The sequence below is a fragment of the Ixodes scapularis genome, unplaced genomic scaffold (assembly GCF_016920785.2).
Source record: "Ixodes scapularis isolate PalLabHiFi unplaced genomic scaffold, ASM1692078v2 PGA_scaffold11__112_contigs__length_91849675, whole genome shotgun sequence".
Classification (NCBI taxonomy): domain Eukaryota; kingdom Metazoa; phylum Arthropoda; class Arachnida; order Ixodida; family Ixodidae; genus Ixodes; species Ixodes scapularis.
Window position 1 is genome coordinate 25,473,954 of NW_024609837.1, and position 25,125 is coordinate 25,499,078.

Below are 25,125 nucleotides of genomic sequence, written 5' to 3' on the forward strand. Positions count from 1 at the left end.
TACCGCAGTCTCGGGCACTGAAAAAAAAAAAAAAAGAATCAATGTTTATTAGCTTTTTTTTTTGCACCCGACTGTTACCAAGCGAGGACCATACAAAATAAACCAGATAAGTAACCAAAACCTTAACGAGATCCTGCTCTTCGTAAAGATATTGTTTTTATACTTTTAGAATTTCCCTCTTAGAAATAAAATAAAAATTACCCCACCGGACGAAAAGAAAAGGAACGCCGTTCCTTTTTCCGTTCCCTTAAAATTGTAACGAGCTCCCCGTTCCAGTTCCACCGATGCAGGATGGAACGGCGGCGTTCCTTCGTTCCCTCTAAAAGGAACACGATCCAGGAACGCCGTTCCGTACAACACTGCTCAGGACCTTGCTTCGTGTAGTGCTCGTTGAACCAGCGATGCGTCTGTCTTTCGCACAATGTCTTTCGCCAGGTGACCACTCACCCGCCCAGACCCTCGCGGAGAGCCAGGTCACGTGATGAGAGGGAGGCGTTTGATTGGTCCGGCGAGCGCGTACACCGCTCACCGCACTCTCAGCTTAGAAGTGGAATGCCGGAGAGCTCGAAAGAGAGAGAGAGATAGAGAGAGAGCTGCGCTATCTATCATGCCCCTTCATAAAACGCGAAATATAAAATAAATGTTCCCCGTAGCTCGTCCCGAAGCGCCAGTTGCTGTCTGTTATTGCGTCCCAGCGAGTCAGAACTACAGCAGTAGTCCTTGAGCCTACGTCATAAAACGTGTGCACATTGAAAGAGCCGGGCACGGAGAGATCACTAAATTTCCCTCGCAACGTTTCCGACGGGACTGAATTGTCGCTCCCTAGCTTGGAGAAATTGCGAAGATGACCGGGACGTGCTTTGTCACCGATCTGACCATGCTGAAGCATTGGAACGTCATACAAGGGTGAGGCATTCAGCGGTGAACTTGACTCGCTGGCTTTTCGTGAAAGTTCCCCTACAATTCAATGTCGCTCTGCTGCAGTGTATACTGACAGGATTGAGAACGGCGGGGGGTGTCCCTTTCAGCTTCCCGGCTTCCAGCACATCCTCGCTGCTTTCCGTCGTGCCTTGAGTGGGCCTGCACGCTCGAAGCTTTCGAGACGCCGATACGGTGTTGGGGGGGCGAAGCTCACGCTGGAGGCGGGATGACTGAAGAAAAATTTTGGTTTGGGGCAGTGTTGCCATAGACGGCGGTACAGTAATAGTAGATTTCAGCACGCAAAAACAAAATTGCTAGATCCCTCGATATCGACGGCAATAATTTATCGAAGGTAATTAATTTATTACTTTATCTCTTCGTAAAATGGTCTTGTGTCGGTGTTGCTCTAAAGATGTAAAAGCGCATAAATGAAAAAAAAAAAGGTATCTATGTAAACTGCGTTAGCGTCGATAAGTGGGCTAGTTGGTATTCGTGAATCATAATGTAAAGACATCGCAAAAAAAAAACAAAAAAAAAAAAAAAAGAAAACACGAACGGAACAGGAGAAACACGCAAATAGGACGAACACTGACTCGCAGCTAAAGTATTTATTAGCCTCAAGTAATAAAAACTTCACTTGCGAGCAGTGGCGTCATTAGGGTCAGCGTGTTTCTCAGGAAACAAAACCGACCGACAACGTGGATTCCGATCATTTTTATCGTCAAGAAAAATAGTATTCCTGAAACATCCACCATTTTGTCCTACACGAGAACGACATGGGTACTTTCATACTCTAAACAAAGTCTCTCTCTCTCTCTCTCTCTCTGGAGATGGCTACTCAACAAAACTTGAATTAGAAAAACCCTAACATTTCTGATTACAAAACTAAGTACTTTTGCTTCTGTTTTTACCAACGCCAGAACTATAGTGGAAGTCTCAAAAACCCTTCAAAATTCAACGAAGGGGGAAGGGGGGGGGGGGGGGGGGCGAGATCCCTTTGACTTAAAGCTCTGGTTATAGTACACGTTGACATCAACGCTGGCACCCTCATTATGGTTTACGCTGGCTGGAAACTTAATTACGAGTCTGCCCAGCGTGTTATGTACAAAACACACAAAAACGCGCACACGCGCAAGGAAGCATTCACGCAAGCGCGCACATATATACGCACAAACCGCACACGCAGCACGCACACACACGCACAACACACGCGCGCACGCTCGCACACACAGGATAAGTTTTTTTTCTTCTTTTCTTTGCTGTTTTGATTTGTAAAATATCGAGAAATTCCCCACTCCCTAAAGATAGCCCACCCCAATTTTTGGCTTAATTTGCTATATATTTTTAAACACTGAAAGATAGCCCACTCCTAGTAATAGTAGTGTTAGGTTCAATGATGGCCTCGGCGTAAATGCGGCTAGTTAGCTATGGCGGGTATAAGCGAGTGTTACTGACTGGGAAGTACACTCATCATTGCTTCGTTGCCCCTCGCCACAATAACAAGCTTGGAAGGGACGCAACCTAAAAATAGCATTTTTTTTACTTTTCTTGATTGTGCACCGAAAGTTAGCCCACCCCATATTTTTCACCCGATTCGCTCTTGATGTTAGGTGGGATTCCTCTCGGGATTTTATGTTACATTAATTTATAATGTTGCGCAGTTGGAACCCCGAAAAGCCCCAAAGGCTCGAGGTCACCCACCGTCTTTTGACGTCCAGAGGCCTCGTGTATCGAGCCCTTGTTCTAAAGGTACGTCCACTACGTCCACTGTGAAATTCGTGGAAAAGTAAATACATGCACACCGATAGAGACTGGGAGACAGGATGTGATGAGAGTGAGCGGGGATGTCCAAACATCGAGCTCTAGTCAATGTTGGAACGGCGAACGCCGGCGTCCTAAGTTTAGCGTTCGCGTTCGAACAGCGAATAGAGATTAAAGGCCGCTAGCTTGGCGTCTACACCCGCTAATCATTTCAACCAAGGCTCGGTGTTCCGACGTCCTCGCGCGCGTTACCTTGTAACGGCTTTGTACGCTAGCGCCACCTATCCATAGCCCTGGAGCACTATTTTTGTCCGTATCATCCTTTCACCGTGGGCCTGATAATAATTATGTCAATGTTACAATCATGGAGGGAGGAAGCTTGTGGGAGCGACATGACACCACCAGAGGTGAAGCCGGTGAGGAAGTTCCGGCTTGGACCGCGACCTCTACTTCCGGTTTTACCTGGGATTTTTTCGTTTGGCTGGCTTGAGTCTGTCTGGTGCCTTCTCTTCTCCCTACCTCCATGGTTATGATCAACTATTTATTATAGGTGGTAAATAGATTTAATCTCCTAAATACACAAAAAAAAATCCTTCAGAATTATACGCAAATCGGAAGTGTTCCAGGGATACCCGATAGATGGCGCCAAGTGTGCAGTGTGTTAAGCGCTGAATGCCTCAAAATTATTCAAATATGTAATGGGATAGATCAATGTGAACGAATGCGGTACTTTGTATGTTTTAAGGTTTGTGGTCGACATAACCATGTACGCTAGAGGTTGAACTGGCGCTAGCGTCTACGCGACTTCTGGAAAAAAAAAAAAAAACGAGACTGGGACAATAAGGGACGAACAAACACAAAGTCTCAATTTGCGACTTCCGTGGGGCAAATTGAAGCAGACAGCAACCAGTCTGCTTTTGTGGTGCTCCGGGGCATTCCTATGGGAAAACACGCGCGCATTTTGTCTCTTCGCCGAAAAATAACATGGAGCACTTTTATTATTTGGGTCGTACCGACTAGTATGTACCTTTCTTAACACTGTAAAATTGTAATTGGTTTAGTGAGCACATTTTTTTTCTTCATCGGTGAACGATGTATAACTTCGCACTAGTTCAGGCCCAAACATGTGTTTCACAGCAAGTGTGTAAAAACAAGGGACGATTCTAAGCAAAATAACAAGCGAAAGGAATATAGAGTGTAATCAAGGTTCACCAGCATCCCGGTGACGCTTATGTATTGCTAATATGCCGGCCCTGTCGCTATATAAAAATGACCCCGTCGTGCATCATTACGTGCGGTTGAAAACGTTCAAAACGCGAAGAAAGTACGTAGGCTATGAAAGGGTGCCTCGTCTTATTTTCTCTGCCGGGCAGCTTTTATTGAGCACTTGTTATCAAAGATTTTAAGCGTGCGAATGATGTTTTGAACGTAGAACAAGCATCTTCGCAAAGCAGAAAGAATAAATCAGTACTTATTGAAAATCGGACTGTGTTACGTGCCCTTCAATTAATTTTAATCGTACAGACACAGGGAGTTACTGATCCAGTGTTACTCCGTAGTTCTTGCCGTCTCTCTCGGTTTTCCAGATGTCCTTCGTTCTGTGGCGTACCAACTTGTTTTTGAGTGGGGGGGCAAACCAGACCCCTTCCCGCCCCCCCCCCCCCCCCCCCCCCCCCCCCTAGGGCCGGTGGGCAGTGCCCTTGGTATCCCTTGGGCGCCGCCGGCTAGTGTTTGCCCTGCCCAGTGGCGGCTGTTTAAGCGGGGGGGGGGGGGGGGGGGGGGGGAGGCAAAACACATGCCTGCCCCCCATACTCTGAGGACTGGGGGGCGCCTTGCCCCCCCCCCCCCCCCCCCCCCCGGTTGGTACGCCGATGCCTTCGTTCGTTTGGCACGTATATCCCCCATGCTGAAACGCGCCGACGCCGTGTTCGCGCTAACAGTGTCCGACAGTGCACGAAAAATACATGTACAAAGCCGTTTTGGCGCCGTTTTTAATGCAATGAATTTGAAAGAAAAACGCCGTAATCGACTGATTTTTTCGTCTGCGAGACTCGGAAATCTTCCAATCTACCTAGTACGTTCGAATTATTCTGTATAAATTTGCTCTTATAATCAAGCGCAGGGAGAAGATTCACTCTTTTTTTCCCCATAGAAATGCCTAACCGGAATTCAATTTTCGACTGGTTGCTGTCTGCTTGAAATAACGACAGCACACTAGCGCGAGTTGAACCTCTAGCTTACATCGTAATAACTCTATGGACATAACATATGGTAGCACTACTACTACCACATGTGTGTTCTAGGAAATATACTTTTTTTTATATATATCAATGGAGCTAGTTTTTTTTTTTATTGTCTTCTGTATTGTAAGGACGCAGTGTGTGCTGGTAAAACACGTATTCCAACGGTAACATAACCACTGGTACTGCAGCTGGAACGCATAAAGCAGGGGGAAAATGTAACGTTACGTTTTATTTTGACGCGTTAAAAAAGGTGGAGGTATCGGGGATCGTGCGGAAAGCCAGGATAGTGTTGATAATAAGCAGGACCCAGTGTACTTGGTAACTCACAAAATGCATGGCTAAGTGTAAAAAAAAGAAGCGTCTAAGCTTTCTACCGGTAAAACGATCATGCAGCGAATTTTGTTTTTGTACTTCGGATATATATTGTTTAGAATGAACGTTCGCGTCCATACGGTATGATCATGTATACATTTTAGTTAAAATAAAAATAAGATTGTTCGCACTCGCACAGCCTTCCCAGTTATTCCATGCTAAGGTGAGATTATGTCTCTTTGCGCTAGACGATTACCTTTATTAGTTTCAGACAAATTATCTGGTCAGACGGATTATCCGTTTAGGAAGAAAAGAAATCTTATCTGGCAGGTTATTTGAAGCGTACGCCACTCACCGGAAGCTCACGGTGACGCAACTATGACGTAACCTCATGGAGGAGAAAAACATAATCAGGTATCCCAGAACCATTTGACTTTTTTTTTTTTTTTTCACAAATCTCGGGCAGCGAATCTATAACCACTTAACATTACAATAAACAAACACAAAAATAGTGGTGTACTGGGATTCGAATTCACGCTTTTTTGTGACTATTATTGTTTTTTGTGTCGTTGCAGCCGCGCTTCGCAACGGACGATGAAATCGCTTTGGTTCACACGTGAGAAACATTTCGTGTTTACTAAATTATGCTCGCGGTAGACCATTCGGCGAGAGCCTAAATTAAAGCCGCCAAATAAACTACGCCTCAGCACTGATCTTTGTGCACAATAGCTGGATCGCGCATCCCCTCTTCGCGAATGCGGCTGAAGGACGGCCATCTTGCATGGGACACGGAAAATTAACCTTTTCGAGCATTGAGGAGGCTGCAGGCGACAGCGTCCTGAAGACGCGTTTTCTGCGGTCGGAGGGTACTTGTCAAGAATCGACGCCGTGGCAAAATTTTGAACGTGCATGTGTCGCGCGTAGAGGTGTTCTGGATCAACCAGCTGTCCCGACGCTCTGGATCGCCCAGTTGTTCCGACGAGTTGCTATCAATAAAGGGAGAAAAACAACAGTGGTCGTTATCATGTACTATAAACCATGGCTGTGTTCCAATCTACTGGAATGGATCACGTTACAGCACAAATAGAGAGAGGCTGTGGAGGAAGATAGGTTTTCGAACGCAAAACGTATAAAACGGCGTGCAATCTGCCGCCGTCGCCGTACAACCCACTTCCGTCGCCACTTGATCAAGCTCGTTTCTGGACCGCGAGTGCCACAAGGTACAAGTACAGCTCGTAAGAGGAAAGTCAAACGCTGCTCCAGAGGCACATACGGCTTCACGCACGTTGCACTCGCGAAAAAATACCACACGACGTCGATTCTTGATCGCTATCCAAGCGTGCGAAGTCACAGAGACGCAGCACTTCTGCGTGCCAAGGAAGCTTTTGATCACGCCGCGAAACTGGCGAGACTTGCGTTTGGCGAGCTGCGCCATTTTCCCGCGGTTCTGCGCTTTCGTAAAAATTTCCTCGCGTTCACAAAAGCAGTTTTCACCGTTTATGCGAGGTTTTCCCAAACCTCTTTGGCGAACGACGACGAACGAGCAAAAAACGTGTCTTGAGCACACTGCCGCCCAGCCTCCGCAGTGCTCCCAAAGCACGATTCTCCGTGTCCCTAGATGGCCGTCCGGTGGCCGCACTTGCGCGGCAGCATAGAGGGAGGAAGCTTCTGGAGTCTACATGACGCCACCAGGGGTGAAGCCAGAAGTAGGGGACACAACGATGACCAAAACCAAGAGACGCTATTGGACGAAAAGGAGAGCTCTCGCCTTTTCGTCCAATAGCGTCTCTTGGTTTTGGTCATTGTTGGGGGGGGGGGGGGGGGGGGGGAAGGGGGAGTCCCTTTACACTTTGCAGACAACCCTCCCGAACAGCGTTCGTTACTGAAAAAAAAAAAAAAAAGACAAAAAAGTTTTAAGTGTTGTATATAATGGGTGTCCCCGAAAAAAAATTAGAGGGTATTTTTTTCTACTGAAAAAATAAACTACGCGTCTCCAAACGCTCATTTTCCGCCCAAAGGTAGCGCTAGTGTTCCGAACCATATGGCAAAGCTTTAGCCCGACACGCTATCTTATTTCAAAGTTTTAAGCGATTTTTCGAAAATTTCAATGGGAAAATGGGAACCATTTTTGTCCGTTTTCGGTTTCTGGCGCCATAGAGCTCCATGTTTTCGAGAGCTCTGTCGACCCTCATTTTCCCATCAAAAACTAAAAAAAAAAGAAAAAACCTATAATTTTTTTTTAATCAGATATCAGGTCGAGCTGAAACCTTGGCATCCGATTCGGATCTCTAGCGCCACCTTTGGGCGGAGAATGAACGCAAGGCGACGCGTAATTCTTTGTTTGTTTGTTTCTGGTTTTCTTTTTTTTTTTACGGTTAAAAACTTGCTGTAAATTTTTTGGCCGGATATATACATATATCTATATACATTTTACAGAGATGAACACATCGCCAGAATTCGAGCAACGGATGGGTTGCCGCTAGAAGAAGTCACCGTGGCCAACTATCGCATAAGCAAGATAAGCCTCATTGGACCGGTGAGTCTAGTATATTCTCCGGAACCCTTTAATAAGTTAATAGTAACGCTTAGCTGGCAGTGAATGGCAGTGCTCAGTAAATAGTTATACAGAGTTAAAGGTGAAAGGTCAATCGTTCGCTGAATCAATCATGTACACTGCACAGGGAAGTCCCCAATGACTGGCGCTTTTGACACGTTGATTGGTCCCATTAGCTCGTCGCGTCGGCTGCTTTCGGACTTCATTACGTTATGCGGAGAGCAAGTCGTCTGCTTCGTGTGCAGGAGTTGCAGTGACGTCAGAACGACGTCGAGTTCTGATTGGCTCTGATTGAAGAAGAGTGGATAGACCTCGAGGAAGCTTGCTTTGAGGTGTACCCACTATAGACCTTTTTCACAAGGGCGCCGCCATCTTGAATTGTCGTCACTTCCAGTATGGGCGAAAACATTACTTTGCCGTCGCCGCGCCGATAGAACACATTTAGGATATAAGCCTAACCGTCACACATTTTCGTTTTGGCTTCGCTCTATTTTTTTTATTGGTTACAGGTTGAAACGTTTTACTATTTTGTCGTCGCCCATACTGGAAGCAACGACAATTCAAGATGGCGGCGCCCTTGTGGAAAAGGTCTATACTTCCAGTCAGGGAGCTCGGCGTTGTGATGTCCCCGAAACCCCTGCGAAAGAAGGAGACGGACTGGCGTACCGCGTAGATTTTTATAAATATGTATGTGTATATCTCAGTAGGCGCCTTATTTCTATCAAACCTCCCTCTACTTCACCTATATATAATCGAAAATATGCAGATGAATTAACCCTTCTTGATCGAATGAATCGTTCAAGTACGGTTCATTTATCTGCATATTTTCGATTGGACGTGTTTCAGAGAACACAGGCCAAATCGCTCCTGCGAAAACTTCTCATCGCAACAACAAAAAGGCTTGTGGCGTTTTTTTCCTGGTCCAGGGGCCCATTTAGGAAAATTATTAAGGTCCGAGATAATTAAGTTGTTAATTATTTTTTCGTAATTACGTTTTTTAATATTGTGTTTAAGGACATGGTTTAAATTAGAAAATTGCTCAGCATCATCAAAAAACAATAAATCAATAAATTGCAGAACGATAGAAGGCACGCGAAGCGCACAAATTCGACCGATTTTTAAGTTTCGGTTTGCTATCGGAGCGCATCTCAGCCCCGGCGGCACCGCGCCCCTTGGAGAGATTGTGCAACCAGACTCTGCTGCGTCGCGCGATGACAGCGCAGCAGAGGTTAGGTGCACTATCTCTCCACGGGACGCGGTGCCGCCGGGGCTGAGATGCGCTCCGACAACAAACCGAAACTTAAAAAATCGGTTGAATTTGTGCGGTTTTTCAGAAAGCCGTAAAATGCTTCGCGTGCCTTCTATCGTTCTGCAATTTATTGATTTATTGTTTTTTGATGATGCTGAGCAATTTTCTAATTTAAACCATGTCCTTAAACACAATATAAAAAAGTTAATTACGAAAAAATAATTAACAACTTAATTATCTCGGACTTTAACAATTTTCCTAAAAAGGAGCAAAGCATCCGGCGCCGTGCAAGAAAGCCACATTTACGGTCGCACCGCCGACATTTCTCTTGCCCCGGCGTACGTTCCCCTGCTTTCCGCCTCCTTTTCCTCCTCTCCTGTTTTCCATGCGCGGCGGCGCGCGCGGCGCCGCTATTCGCCAAATTTAGTCACGTAACGAGCAAAGCATCCAGGGCGTGCGGGAAAGCCGGCGCTACGGCCACCCGCCGAGGCTGAATGCGCAACTCTGCTACCGTAGGTAGCTATATACAAGAACTCTATTGTTGCTTATCCAGTAGCGCCATCCGTGTGCCTACTCGTAGTCATTAGACGTAAGAGTGAACTCGTATGCGTCCTTTTTAGTACAAAAACTTCGAAAAAGAAAGAAAGGCTGCACGAATCGCCCGAGTTTAATTTTCTGTTTCTTTATTCGCGCCGCGGGTTGAACGCGTAGAGGGCAGAGATAAAGGCGCGATGCCTAACGAAGTTCAACAGCTTAATACATAATAACAATTTACAAAAACATTACCCGACAATTCTACGAAATAAATCAAAACAAGACAAGAAAGTAAACAGCAGCACATTCATTTAAAAAAATATATACAAACATGAACGTCAGCGTGTAATCTATAATATGTATTTTTAAAGCTCTTTTGCGCATTCTTTTTCGTTCTATGCGTGTATGTTTTATTCTTCACCTTTAATCTTACCTAACAAATTTTCCACTATGCTTGTTGTTTTTTCTCATTTCTTTTTTCAAGGACACCAACAAATGTGCACGATTATCCACGGGATGCCTTCTCCAGGTCGTCGACGCCGTCCTCACGGGAAAAGTGAGCAATCTTCAGGATTCTTTAACCCCAAAAGAGACGATAGTACCCGACTTACTGCAAGAAAGTTATTACCTCTGCGGATACCTCCTGAAAAAAATAAAGTTTTAATATATGACGAGACCGGTTCTAACGAAGTCGGTTATAACGAAATAGCGGCTACAGCGAAGCGATCACGATTTCCCATGTTCTTTTGCACTTCGTTATAACCGAAATCGGTTATAACGAAATAGTGGATATAACGAACTAATTTCCGATTCCTGTTGACTTGGTTATAACCGGTCTTGGCATATCGACAGAAAATGCAAACCGAAAAAAAGTATATACATATATATATATATATAGACCAACTCAACTCTCTGACGACACGCCGCTGCGGTGGCACTGCTGTCGGCACTGGGCATGCGCAGGTGATTCGCCTAGGCCGAATCTAGTTTCTGCGCGCGCGCAGTGCCCTCGCCTGGTGGGCAAACGCGGGCTTGTTTGTAAACAATGTGTTGGTCGATATCGTGAGAACTACTAACTACGCAGAGAGCGGAAGAGAAATGCTCTCTCTCCCTCCCTCTTTCTTTCTTTGACGTCATACCGTATCTGCTTGCACAACAGCACTTAGAATAACCAGGGCTTGCGAACGTCCCCATCTTCCTCCATAGGACGTCATCACAGTCGGGGAGCGCCAACCCAGCAATCGGACCCGAGTCCGAAGCTGTGTACAATCTGTGCCTTCGCTCTATCTCACTATGATGACGTCAAAGCTATTGTACACAGGCCTTGATTGCTCTGCGGTGTTGACTTGCGTGGCTATGCGGAGCGCAAGTTCGTCTGCTTCTTGCGTTGGAGTTGCGGGGACGTGAGAACGCCGAGCTTTGATTGGCTCTGACTAGAAGAATAGTGGGTAGACCTCAACGCTAGCTGCCTCGAAATCTAACCACTATCTTTCCAATCGGAGCCAATCGGAGTCCTGATTGGCTCCGATTGTGACGTCACCGCAACCTCTGCGCATGAAGCAGACGAACTTGCGTTCCGCATAGTCACTGACAGCCCCTGAATCCCGTGCATCTCATTACCGCTCCGCGGCCAATGGGATTTCGGCGTCAGCCGACGAGAACGTCGAAGGGCCAATTACGAAACGAGAGGCGTGAACGTAGTAAGCCACACCTTGACTATACGGAGCGCAAGTTCGTCTGCTTCTTGCACAGGGGAATTGCGATGATGTCAGAATGCCAAATTCTTATTAGCTGATTAAAAAAAAATGGTGGGTAGACCTTGAGGCATCTAGCATTGATGTCTACCCACTATCATTCCAATCAAAGCCAATGAGAACTAAAAATTTCAAATTTGGGGGTTTTACGAGCCAGACCAACGACGGGCGTCTGGCACGCCCCAGCGGAGGACTGAGGATTAATTTAGAACACCTGGGGATCTTTTGACGTGCAGCCGAAACCTCGGTTACACGGCGCCTTCTCCGCAATAAGCCTTCGTCAGATTGCGGGCACCTCGGCCGGGTTTCGAACCCGCCACATTGGGATCCGTAGGCCAATGAGAACTCGGCGTCCTTCTGACGTCACGGCAACCGCCACGCAAGAAGCAACGACTCAGCTCTCCGCATATACATGGCACACGCTCGGACGCTTCATCGATCCTCTCAAGAACCCGTTTCTTGCTAATGCACAACGTCTATCTGCTGTGGGAATAGGCGGGCTCGTCTGCAAATTTAAACGGAATTCGCTGTTTCTGACAAGAGCCGTCGCGCACGCAACGGGCTCAAGGGTGAACAACCTCGACCGACGCCAACTCGATAACGAGGTCGTGATGCTGAATTTTCGACATCATCTAATAAAGGCTGGCAGATGATGGGCGCGGATTCGGACCCTGAGTCAGTGTTCGATTAAAACTCGCGTTCAATTAGTGAGGAGACAGACAAGAAACCGAACGCTGGCGTGTTACGCCACAATCCGTGCAGCCTTTTTGAGTTGCGTTGCGAATTTAGCACTACGCTTTGCTATCTAGTAGTAGGAAGTGTTACTGGTGTTGACACGATGTGATGGCGTGTATGTGTCTATATATAGTTCTGCGCCTATCCACCAGAACGTCTTCTCATCCGCTGTCGGGCGGGCTTTCGTTTATTGGGGTCGTAAAATGATATGAGCGTCTTATAACTAAGTCCAGGGATCGCAGCGCGTTCACCCGAACGGACGCACTATCTTAATTTATTATTCGTCCGTTTCGCCTTCTACGTTTCTGCACTTCAACGCCGGAATAACGTCACTCAGAACGGAACATTCGTCAAGATAAAATTCGGCGTGTACATCGATCAACTTTTTTTCCGGTAGATATTGAAAACCGTAATTTCTAGATTTCATAAAGAAATTAGCCTCTAAATACCAAAGACAAAAACAAAACGAAGACTATCGTGCCGAACTGATTCTTATTTATCGTTGGATAACTAGCATATCAGTAATTAAGTCTATTGCGTCCAAAGTATCGATGCATATAATGCAGATTAGAAATATCAAGTAACGTCGCGGCAATGTGGAATTTTAATTTACATCCGACCTACCATGCAATCAATTGGTTTCATACAGAAATTGGATATATATATCACCTCTCTCTGCCTCTCTCTCCCATGCACAAATCAACAGTAATGCATACAACTATCAAAAATAAAATACAACCTCAAGTTGTAATAAACAACCCCTGACTCACGAAAACGTTGATATTTCACGTCCTTAATATTGCTGAGGTAAAGCAAAGTGTAATCCAAACCAAGGCAGGCCGTTTTGTACAAACGCGTGACGTCAAAGATTCCGGAAGTCACGTGGTTTGCTTCTCTCCTCCTAACTGCGCATTAAAAGTTTTATTTAAATCGGAATTTTCGGTATTTCCGTGCTCATGATAATTGAGCAATGAATTTTGTTATTTTTATTAATGAGGATGTGCCACGGTCGGGTATTTCCTTTTCTTGGCAGTCCTGAGCACAGCAGGTTCCCTCCCGACTAGCAGTTTTCGTGCGAAAAAAATTTAAATTTAAATTTTTGTATTTTTTTGTCGTGTTTTTATGAGAATGTAGGCCTGCATACCTTATATAGTCGCGTGTATAAGTTAAGAATGCGCCAAATAAACAACTTCACGTTGCAGCCCCGGAATAGAATCACTCCACGGACCAACCAGGAAGGGTCATAATCTAAACCGTGAGACAAGGAGATCTAAAAGAAACGGACGAGACGACGCAAAATCTCAAGCTCAGCTGAGTTTATTCGGAAGATACGGTCAATTTATAGCCATCCACACACTGACAGGAAAGACAAAAGTCAAAAAGACATGCCGCCGCGAAGTTGGCGGAACTGAGCGGCTGACCTTGTTGTCTTCTATCTTTTCTGTCTGTGTGGATGATTATACATTCCTGTTTTCTTGCAAATAAACTCAGCTGCGTTTGAGATTTTTCGTCATCTTGTTCGTTTCTTTCAGCATTAACGGCCCCATGGAGCGAACCGGCGTTGTCAGCTTTTGAAGCCGCAAAAAACGGCACTTAAATTCCCCTGTCCCATGAAGCGAAGCCTGTAGTCTGTAGCAGCGAATTGATGGGTAAGCTCTTATCGGTTGGCGCGCGGCATAGTTCCGAGAAACGCCACCCCATACTTCATGGCGCTGCGGCCCCCGCCGAGAGGAGCAGAAACCTTTTGCGGCGCCGAGGGGGTCAGAAGCGGCCGCGGCGCGAAGAACTACATTCATGCTTTCGCACTTACAACTCATAAGAAGTGCTTAGGTGTCCTCGAAATTTCTCCTTGTCTCGGGGTTTAGATTAATGATGTTTCCTAACCAACTTGCCCGCATAATTTAGCTCCTTACATGAAAGCAGCCTTTACGAGTTACGTGACGTCAGCGTGACGTGCGCCTCGGTTGCGGACTATTTGGGCATCGCGCAGGAAGGATGGCTGGCGGTAGGTGTGGGAGGAGCTTCTGGTGTGTTCCTAACCTGAGTCTGACCAGTAATTACTTCTGCTTTCTTTTGTCTTGATATCATGTTGAGGAAATCTCAGACGGTATGTATACATGTATATGACGCTGAAGGCAGGGTTGGGCATTGCTTCGCATTTCGTTCTTTTGCGTTCTTATTGGCTATTGTGAATAGGGACACGTATACCTGCTTGCAGTCCAGGAACGGCGTTGCCCTCATCAGACCCCCGGGTCATCACTCGTCGCCGAACGAGGCTACCGGATTCTGCATGTTCAACAACGTCGCTGTAGCGGCCAAATACGCCATTCGGGAACACGGTCTCAAGAGGTAATCTTTATAAGTAACTAAAAAAAAAAAAAAACGTGTTTTTGAAATTGTGTGCATCGAATTATCGGAGCCGTTACGAGTTCACAATTGTAACGGGCCAACTGAGCTCTGATGACGAGTTTCGAGAATAGCGATTCGCGGGTCCCGGGTGTCCGATATAGACACTTTTCAAAACCCCAATCCAGCAACATTGGCGGGGGCCATTTAATAATAATAATAATGTTTATTTTCAGTCAAAACACAAATGACGGAGGAAGACCGAGGAAAAAAAATGAAAGCCGTTTACAACTCCCTGTAACACCGAATTGGAGCGCAGCTCTTGAGGAGGAGGAGGGAAGGGTACTGAAGGTTACCTGTTCTCGGGGCGGGGGGGGGGGGGGGGTCATGTGACCTTGGGGGGTCACGTGACCCCCCAGAAAAATTTTTCCGCTAGATTTAGCGGGGAATTTTTTCCGCTAAATCTAGCGGGAAAATTTTTCCGCTAGATTTAGCGCGGAATTTTTTCCGCTAAATCTAGCGGGGAAATTTTTCCGCTAGATTTAGCGGGTTAATTTTCCCGCTAGCGGGGCATTTTTCCCGCTAGATTTAGCGGAGAAATATTTCCGCTAGATTTAGCGGAGAAATTTTTCCGCTAGATTTAGCGGGGAAATTTTTCCGCTAGATTTAGCGGGGAATATTTTCCGCTAGATTTAGCGGGGAAATTTTCGCTAGATTTAGCGGGGAATTTTTCCCGCTAGATTTTTCCGCTAGATTTAGCGGGGAAATTTTTCCGCTAAATCTAGCGGGGAAAATTTTTACGCTAGACTTAGCAGAGAAATTTTCCCGCTAAATCTAGCGGGGAAATTTTTCCGCTAGATTTAGCGGGGAAATTTACCCATAATGCACCGCGCGGTTACGCCGACGGCGACGGCGACGCCGACGCCGCTCAAGCCGTAAACGGGCCCCTAAGAGCTGCGCTCTAAAAAGCTGCATCATGCAGCTTGACGGGCCCTCGGCCCGCCCTCCTTACACATGGCAGCAGTGGCACAAGTAATCCAAAAAGAAAACCATGAGGAAAGATAACAATTTCAGAGATAAGAACAGGACAATATTACAAAAAAGGTGCGTTTAACATCACACTGCCTCGTGATGGTTTAACCATCACGAGGCAGTGTGATGTTAAACGCAGCCGGGTGATATAGCTACGAAATTGCAGAGGGTAAGCAAATTGGTGAAGGAAAGAAATCATACTTTTGGTTCTTACTTTCTAGGCCAGGTGGCGCAAGTTACCTCTCGTTACAAAGGGTACATCCATGTCTCGAGCACGAAGCGTGCGGTTGGATCCGAGTACCCGCCGAACGCTGACGCAGCTCTCGTGTAAAAATGGAGGAATCGTATAGTTGGCGCATCAGCTACCAGATGGAGCGCCCTTCTGAAAGGGGCTATAGCCCCGAGAAGTTCGCGTGGCGCCCCCTTACGGCAAACCGGGGTGACGTCACGGCGAGGAGAGAATTTTTCCCCTGCTCGCCCCGCTCGCCTTGTGGAGGCTGTGACGACGCCAACTGTCGGCGCGCTCGTTTCTTTTTAATTTTTTTTGGCGTGTTTTTCGTAGGAAGTGCAAATTTTTTTTATGTGCCTTTATTGAGGTATGGCCTGTAGCTACATGCGAAACTTCAACCAACGTTTTAAGCGTGGTTGACAAGGCAGGCAACGCATTAATCGCAGCTGGCATATGAAAATAAAGAAATATGACCACAATCGCAGGAGCATCACTGAAGATTTACATCTCGCACAATAAATGCTTCTGATGGTCTGAATGAATTGGCAGGTTATGTATACTATTTTTTGTTTTGTATCTCCGTTTTTAAACAAGATCGCCGAAGCAGAAAAGCTGCATGCTGCTCGGGCAACATGCTAAATACAGTCTGGGCCATGGGGAGAGAATCACAAGTAAGACAGCTCAAGTGCAGGGGCAAAGTAAAAAAAAAGAAAAAAACAAGGAACATTATATTATAAACATTGCTCGCATTTGACCTTTGCTGGATTCGGATAGTAGTTCAATGGACTACACGGGTGATATCTGTAGACTTGTTTATATCAACCCTCAAGTACTGTATACGCCTCGCAAGTGGGCTCATTTTCGTCTTTTGCGCATGAGAAAGGAAGTAGCGGTGACGTCAGAACGCCGAGCCCTGATTGGCTGATCGCGACCCCCAATCTAAGCGTCGTCTGCTCCTTTGCAACGTCGTCTGCTCGCAACGTCGTCTACGTCTGTCTTACCTTTCCTGCGACTTTCGGAGCGAACTCGACTTCGCCTTTAAGAGAGGGCAGACGAAATGACTCGAGCGGTGCGTTGTTTCTGTCTAACAACTAGCAGACGCGCATCAAGGAGGGAAGTCAAAGGACTCACTGGCGAGGTGTCCCGGGGCGCCGAGGTTTGTTTGCTTAGAACCGAGAGTGAGCGTGTTAGTGTGCGCTAGTTCCCTCCCAAACACTTTTTCCCTCCATTCGTGTGCGGCGAGACCCCTCACTCTTTATCGGCGTCGGCGGGTTGCCACAGTAAACGTCGTCTGCTTTACGTCTGCTAGTCAAAGCGATGGCTGCTTACCTTTCCTGCGTCTGTCGGAGATTCACCGCTTTTTCACCGGCGAGAGTCACCGTTGCCTCGGGAAGCAAGGAGATAACAAGAGGAAGAAATTGACCTCTTAATCTAAATGAGGTCAGCGATCAAAGTATAATACGGGAAGGGTTCACAAGGGTCGGGCGGGCATTTTCCATTGAGCACGCCAGCCGGTCGTGGGCAGATGGTCGCCGAGTCGCGGAGTGCCTGCTAGGCCTAACTGCCCAGCTCGTTTGGTTGCGTTCGGTGGAATCGTGGCCGTTGGAGCTTTTCCCGGGTGTTTGTGGATCCAGCGTTTTTGTTCGTCGTGGTCTGTTTCAAGTACTTCTTAATTTTTTTCTTGCTGCTTGAAGTCGGGACGCGTCAGAAGCGCAGGTAGAAAAATAAACGTCCGTGGGTCGTCGCGACCGCGACGCTGTCGGCCATGCTGATTTGATCGTAAGAAGTGCGTAAGACAGCTTCAGAGCTGCCGTAGGATTTCGTCGTAACCTGCGCAAAACTTACGAAAATTTCGCTTTGTGAATACGAATTTGTTCTTAAGTTTTGTCTTACGCACATTTTTGGCGTAAGATCGTTTCGTGAATCTGGCCTCTGCGCTTCCGAAAGTTGCAGGAAAGGTAAGACAGACGCAGACGACGTTGCGAGCAGACGACGTTGCAAAGGAGCAGACGACGCTCAGATAGGGGGTCGCGATCAGCCAATCAGGGCTCGGCGTTCTGACGTCACCGCTACCCCCTGCGCAAGAAGCAGACGAACTTGCCCTCCGCATAACAAACGTAAGCGAAGGTGTCTAGCTCGTAATTAGTCCGTTAACCCCTAAAATTGAGATTTTGCTTAAATTGAATTGTCGTGAAGCTAAAATTTTCTCACGTAGACTGTCGCCCTTCACAGGTTCCACATTTTGTGCTATTAGTGCTGCAACTACCACTGGACAGACGTTCGAATGCTTGCTTTTACTCCTGTTTTTCTCTGTTGTCAGAGAGTTCAGCTGTAGGGAGTTTGGAGGCTGAGGAATTTTTTGGGGACCTGCAGCAGTCTCTCTTTTAATTGGAAATGACAATTCAGACTAAACGGTGTTTTTTCCGAATACCCAAGGCTGGAATAAAAATGTCAGGAAAAAGTATAAACATTCCGAATTACGGCACTATTGCTGTGCATATTTTGGGCAGTTCAATACATATGATACAGGCAACTGGGGGCCGTTTGGCCGTTTTTGGCTGCTACCATACAAACTAATTTCCAGTAATTGTGCATAATTAATATGCCTGCGTACGTGTATAAACTGTATACTGTAAACGACTACATTTTCGCGGAGGCCTAATTTTCGCGAATTTCGCGAATCAACTACAAACGCGAGAAATATGTCCCGCGAACAATACGGCCAATATGTGAACGCCACGGAAGCTACGCTCGATTCGCGAAAACTAGAACCCGCAAATAATTTTAGATTTTTAGCTTTGGCCCGATTTGCGAAACTCTGAGCCCGCGAAAATTAATTCGTTTGCAGTAATTAATTTACGAAGAAGCTACATTTATGTAAAACAACCCTGTTCCATGAGCACTTCAAAGATAATCAGACACAGGGCCTTTAAAACATCTGCGAACCAGCGCATGCAGAGTGGCAGCGCAAAGTCGGGGTCGCAAGCTAATTTGCCGACCACACAAAGGCCCATGATATAAATGCCACTTCAAATGCCTTAAAGCGGGATGTAATATCGTCCTAAATTATGAACATGCAAGGAACAGAAATCCAGCGTCTGAAACACTTGCGCCATCGCTTCACCGATCCCTCGCAAAATTGCCTTGTGTCGTGTGGGCGGGTGGGGAGGTTCATCGCGGAATTTGCTTCCGCCGATGGCGTTCGGGATTTGTAACCCAATTTTAAAGGTAAAAAGGACAAGCAGTCTTATTAAATGTACGGAAGCACTTCAATATCGGCCTAACTCAACGTCTTGTACACCGGGTAAACGAAGTCCAGCTCCTCGAAGAGCTTGTGGCACACAACGCCAAACCAGGAAACCGGTGCTGGGAAGCGAGCCGATGCGAGATCGCGGAGCGGAGTCCCCTGCCTGACGTCACGGTTCGCCTCACCCAATCAGGGCGTGGCGACCGCAGCGACGCTTGTGTTCGCTCTCGGGGCTAATATTGACCGCGAGAAATGGTTGACTTGAGACAGTCCTACGGACGAGCACTTTGGCACGTCACAATCAATTGAATAAAAAGAAAAGAAAAGCTAACTCAAAACATGGCGTGACGTGCGCCTCGAAAACAGGGCTGAATGTTATTAACCACTCTATCAAACCCTCTAAAAAAGGCGGCTAGTTATATATTTTTATAAACTACTTGACACACATACGGTCGTGGTATAGACGCTTTGCACACGCGCCAAATTACAGCCGCCATTGGTGACCTTCTCTTGTCTTACCGAGATGCCGAGCAACTGAAACGGTAGTTGACGATCCTCTACAAAGGCCGATGCTTTAGAAAAGGACACAGTTGAATCTAATGTGGCAATAACCTGGCCTTCTATGGTAATGATGAAGTGAAATAAACGGAATAGGAGGAAACAAAAACTGAAGGTCAGTTATGGCGGCGTCCATGCACAGCTGCTGCAAAGCGTCTATAGGAGTGGCCCAAAATACAAATAGAAATATGAACACTAAAAAAATCAGCGCACAGGTGATGAGAGGCCGACTTGGAGACCATATACGATGTTACGCCACCCAGCGTTTAAGACCAATATCACGTTTAATGCTGCCACAAAAAAAAAAACAAAAAAAACCTTAATTTGTTTTAGAAAAAAAACAAAAAAACAACAACAAAGATAGTGACATTATCAATCAATACGTTAAGTGAGTCTGAATTCGCCAAGTCAGCCGGCAATCTGGTTCCATTCAACAATAATTCTAGGCAAAAAAAAAAATGTATTCGCACTTTGTATTTTATAATTGAGCGTGAATGTGATAATCTAGCGTTCAGTCGTCCTGAGAACCTTGTACATTACGAAATGTCAATGTCTAGTTTGCCCCGAATCATTGAACTTTAAACATTTCATCTATTTATTCGCGCACGTTCGATCAACGAGGTTTGCCTGTCGCAAGATTGCTGGGGGGGGGGGGGGGGGGGGGGGGGGGGACTTAACGCGTCATTTTGATATTAAATAAACCTTATCGCTTTTCTTTGTATACGTTTTCTAGCTTATAAATGTTAGTTTTATTTAAGCGTAAATGGTTATTTCTACTAACGCAAGCAAAGCAGTGCGCTTTCCCAAAGAGCAAAGCGTCTGCTCATGCTAGGGTGTATCGATCTTGCCGCCAGCCAGAAACATTGAGCTCGCACTAGCCCTATTTATATAGCCTAGTTTATACACCAACTCATGTTTACAAACAAACCGGAGCGCCCGGAGCGCCCCTAGCGGACGCCACCGGCGCCGCGCATGGGGTGTGGGCAAGAAGCTCGCCGTCGCCCATAAACAAACCATTGAAATGCGATGTTGTCGGCCTCGGTGCGAGTCCCCGCGCTCTTTTTCGCGCTGGAATTGTTGATTCTACGTCCTCGTAACGATATCTGACTACTTCAGCCGCGTCAGCGAAATTAACGAGGCTCGTTACACCGCAAGCCTTCGCGTGAACAATCTGGCATGCGGCGATTCATTCCGCGTGGACACCGCAGAATGTACGCTAAAGCCTGATTCACATGATGAGATTTCGCTCGCGATTTTCAGTAGCGACGTCGCTCGGACTGCAAAAGCGTGAACCGTTGCTGAGATGGTCGAAGTCGATACTGAAAATCGCAAGCAGAATCTAACCAAGTGCATCAGGCATAACAAGTCGGTGATGGCCACTGGTAACAATGATCAACATCTCCTTGTATCTACTGTTTACGTCGAGCCTGCTTACCAACCTTCAAACTTAAGGCTTTTGAGGCCTGCACTTCTTATCGCAAGTACCGAGCCCGCGTTTGGTTTGCGGGCCGGTGTCCTCTAAAAGAGCAGACGACAAGCAGAAACGTTTGAAAGAGCAGACGACAGTTCGAACGATCAGGCGACCGTTTGAACTTGAAGACGCACTGAACGTAGTCCGCAGGTGGTCTGTACAACTTGACTGTTTTCCGGCGTTCATTTTGGAACAAAACAAATAAATCTGACTGCCAGAAGTATCCGTGAATTCAACCCAAAATGCTTCCCGCCCAAGCAACCGTGGTCCGACGGCGTCTGGTTTTCCCTTTTCAAGGCACATATCCACGTTCTCGGACGAACCGAGCGCATGAAAACTGACCTTCAAACCTTTCTCGACCCTTTTGGTACAACCCCAGTCGCAGCATTCTGACAAGAAGGCAGGTTTTTGTCTGGTTCCTTTCAAAACAACGCAGGAATACACGTCTCAGATGGGCACTTCCGCCCATAGCCCCGGACCGGAAGTGCATCCGACGCGCCACCACCGCGCCGTGACGTAACAGAGATGAGTTGGCGTATACAGCCGTTCTAGCCTAGTTTTGAAGACAGTGCCACCGGCTTGGAATGAATTCGGTCAGGGACATGAGTTTGGTGATATGTGCTATATGTTGTGCTTGAAAAGAAGGCGGTCATTTGTGCTGAAATATAATTAAGTTACAAATAAAGTTGCATTTCTACAAATGTAGCTGTTAATTCTACCCGAGAAAGGTAACCCTTTGAAAATATTGCGTGACGTCGATGTCTGCCACGACACACTCTAAAAAAAAAGGGTGTCATGGGGTACACCCATAGGGGGTGTAAGTGGGGGAATACAAGTGCACCCCAAATATGGGAGTACGTGTACACCCGTTGGTGTGGTGCACATGTACACCTTTTTCCACAGAAATCCCATTCGAAGGGAACACAGGTGCACCCCATTCGATGGTGTACGGCTACACCTCTTTCTACACCCGCTTCACTCAAAGGGAACACAGATGCACCCCATTCGATGGTGTACCATTGCACCTCTTCATACACCCGCTTCACTCAAAGGGAACACAGACGCACCCCGCTCAATAGTGTACAATTACTCCCCTTTCTACACCTACTGCTCTCAAAGGGAACAGAGGAGCACCCCGTTCAATAGTGTACTGTTACACCTCTTTCTACACTCGCTGAATTCGAAGAGAACACAGATGCACCCGATTCAAAGGTGCATGGTTACACAACTTTATGCACCCGTTTCATAACTTCATAAACCTATTTAAGACATCAAGGAAAACAGTAAAAAATGTATGCGCCCCGGTGATTGCAAAAAGGCAGGTAAACGGACACACGGTATTGTCTTCAAATCTCATAGAAATTTATTAGACAGCCTATTCCGTAAACAAGTACAAACTTGTAAGCAATCCGCGATATCTGAAGACGTACAAAGAAGCTTTTACACAACTGAAAAGATTACTAAACAAACAAGAACCGGGGGTGAGTCTTAGGTAGTGTCCATTCTGCCAGCAGCCCGTAGAATTATTTCCACAAATATCCACCGGCAGTCGCCGTTAATTCATCGAACGACGTTTCATCGACAGCTCAGATTAGCTTTTCTATTTTAGCTTCTCTTCTTTCTTTTCTTGTAATGAGCCGCCCCGGAATGTATCCGCGAAGTGAAGTGTATGGGGACAGGTGGGCCAACATTTTTGTAATTAGCCGCCGCAGACTGTCGCCACGAAGCGGCGCGAACGGGTCGGCTGGGTCGGTGAGCACGCGCCTCATAGACACACGCGCGACAAAATGTCCCTACAGCGTGCATTTTGCGTAACGAGTGACGATGAAACGTTAGTGTCGATGAAACGTGTCTACAAAACGTGCATCGACAATAACGTGTTTTCACAAAACGCCAGGAGAATAAGAAAGTCAATATTCCACCTGCAGTTGTCACATGATTGTATACAGCTATTGGCAGGCGACTGCCGATAGAATTTCGGGGAAATTATTCTCCCGGCTGCTAGAAAATAAACACTGCCTAATTCTAGAGGTAATCCGGAACGGAACGGTCAGTTGTTGCAAAGGAGTAGGTTGCAGTGCACTTACGATGAAAATACCGGACTTGAAATATGTAATCCGATATATATGTCGACACGGACACTGCAGAACCACACAAACACAAAAACGAAAAGAAAGGGGTCCGTGAAAATTCAACACGATGTGGCCGAAGCAGTAATTTGCCGAACCGAACACTAAACACATCACATAACTTCCTTGGGCTTTTTTGAAGAAATCCCCTGCTGCCGATACACGCGTAGGACTTTTCAAACACTGGAAATCTTGGTACACTCTACTACGTCATCCGTGAAACCTTTACCACGTGATCACGCTCCTGCCGTATCCGCGCCCAGACAGAGGAGTCGAGGGATAAAAAAAAGCCTTCGGTTCATTGGTACGGCAACTGCGCGCCTTCTTCTATGCTTTCAGCTTAGGGAGAGAAAGAAAAAGAAATGAGTATGAAAATTGCAGCTCCTTCAAGGCCAAAAGGGGCCACCCTCGCAAAGGCTTATCTTCAGGGGCAACCCAACAATGAAAGGATTTGTCGCTTATATCCTCTTGAAAGTTCGACCCAAAGTTAATAGTGCAGTGGATGCTATCCGTGGCCTTGGCCTTCAGGCTGGTGCCGTGCTCTGCCTTATCTCTAGCTTGGAGACTGTAGTCACGTGATCCTACCCGGGGACCCGATTGGCCTAAAACAAGCATAGCGTCCACTCTACTGTCAATACCGAGGGAACACGATAGCTCCATACTTCCTAAGAAACTGCCCATCCCAAAAAGTGACCCCCATGGGGGAATTTAAGCACAAGCTGATCGGGGCGCGTGGCTAGCGTGACGGTGCATTGGTACACCTATGTTTTTAAGGGGAGGGGGATGCTCATTGTCGGTGTACAAGCACACTGGCTGGTCAACGGAGGGTGCGTCCTCCAGGAAAGGGGTGCATGAGCGCCTGATGCACCCGACTACACCCTTTTTTCTTAGAGCAACTGACTCAGGGTTCAGCAATCGCAGCACTCATTTTGAGAAGGAATCTAAGTGAACACTTCTAATTTGTCACAAAACATCTTTGACAATTACGGACGCCTTTAAGAATTTAGACGTAGATGATTCTCTGAAACATGCTGCTTAGTCTGGAAAACACCAGAGGAGTCGCTAAAGCTTATGCAATCTGCCCCGAAGCGAAAACCCGCTTGCGACGTATACCTTACAAGGCTCAAGGTGATCTTTATTGTGTTGGTCCAGGATTCTGATTTTCGACTGGGACATTCATCACGGCAACGGAACCCAAACCGTTTTCTACAAGGATGCCTCGTACGTAAAACTGCCTTCTTCTGAGCCGATACTGTAAAAGAATGATAGCCACTCGACAAGTTGTTTCGGAGAAAAAAGTACCGTGTTTTTTCTCGCCGCAAAAACAAGCTACGTATTGTCGGGCGGTGACCCTCCATCCAAGTGTAGCGCCAGCGGTCCCGGTCAGATGTTAAAATGTTTCAAAACTAATCCTTGTATAATTTAAAAGTTATCGGCGATTTTGGAAAATTTTAAATGAGAAAATGGGACGCGTTCCTGGTGGCGTTCGCCATTCGTCTGCGTGTATTCGCAGCTCCATTGATCGCCATTTCCTAACTGAACATTTCTGAAAATCAGTTATAACATTTGAATTAGGTAAAGGTAAGCTCTGAAACTTCAACATTAGGTACCCACCGCTACAGCGTTACATTTGGGCGGAGATTGGTCGTACGGCGATGCGTAGCTTAGTTTTGCGACGAGAAAAAAAAAAAAAAACTTCATTTTTTTTTCCCCGAACACCCTGTATATCAACATTGCAGACCATATGCAAGAACAATTGATGTTTCACTAGTCCTGGCGAGACCAGCGAGAACATAAGCTTAGTGTAAAATGAAATGCCACGATGTCGGTTTCTTTTTTCTTCAGAGTTTTGTACGTTTCTCTGCACCGCTACTCCCTGAAGATATTCCCGCGTACAGAAATCGCAGACGCTACATTCATTGGCGATGGCGACGGAAAAGGTTACAACATAAACATACCATGGACAAAGGTAATCCCTCTTTTTTTTATATTCGATAAAACTTTACTGTGAAGCAAGAGATATGGTCGCACAATACGAAAGGTACTTTCT

At 46.4% G+C, this 25,125-nt stretch overlaps 1 protein-coding gene across 1 annotated transcript in view; it reads left to right on the plus strand.

Annotated features, from left to right (window-relative positions):
• Positions 1-782: 782 nt before the first annotated feature.
• The window catches only part of LOC8033979 (histone deacetylase 6), a 46,014-nt gene continuing 21,671 nt past the window's right edge, over positions 783-25,125 (plus strand). The window contains exons 1-8 of the mRNA XM_029989243.4: positions 783-906; positions 2,583-2,670; positions 5,813-5,853; positions 7,674-7,773; positions 10,059-10,130; positions 14,282-14,412; positions 24,228-24,296; positions 24,921-25,044. Of these exons, the coding sequence (XP_029845103.2) occupies positions 845-906; positions 2,583-2,670; positions 5,813-5,853; positions 7,674-7,773; positions 10,059-10,130; positions 14,282-14,412; positions 24,228-24,296; positions 24,921-25,044 (687 nt within the window). The 5' untranslated portion in view covers positions 783-844. The remainder of the gene's footprint in view (positions 907-2,582; positions 2,671-5,812; positions 5,854-7,673; positions 7,774-10,058; positions 10,131-14,281; positions 14,413-24,227; positions 24,297-24,920; positions 25,045-25,125) is intronic.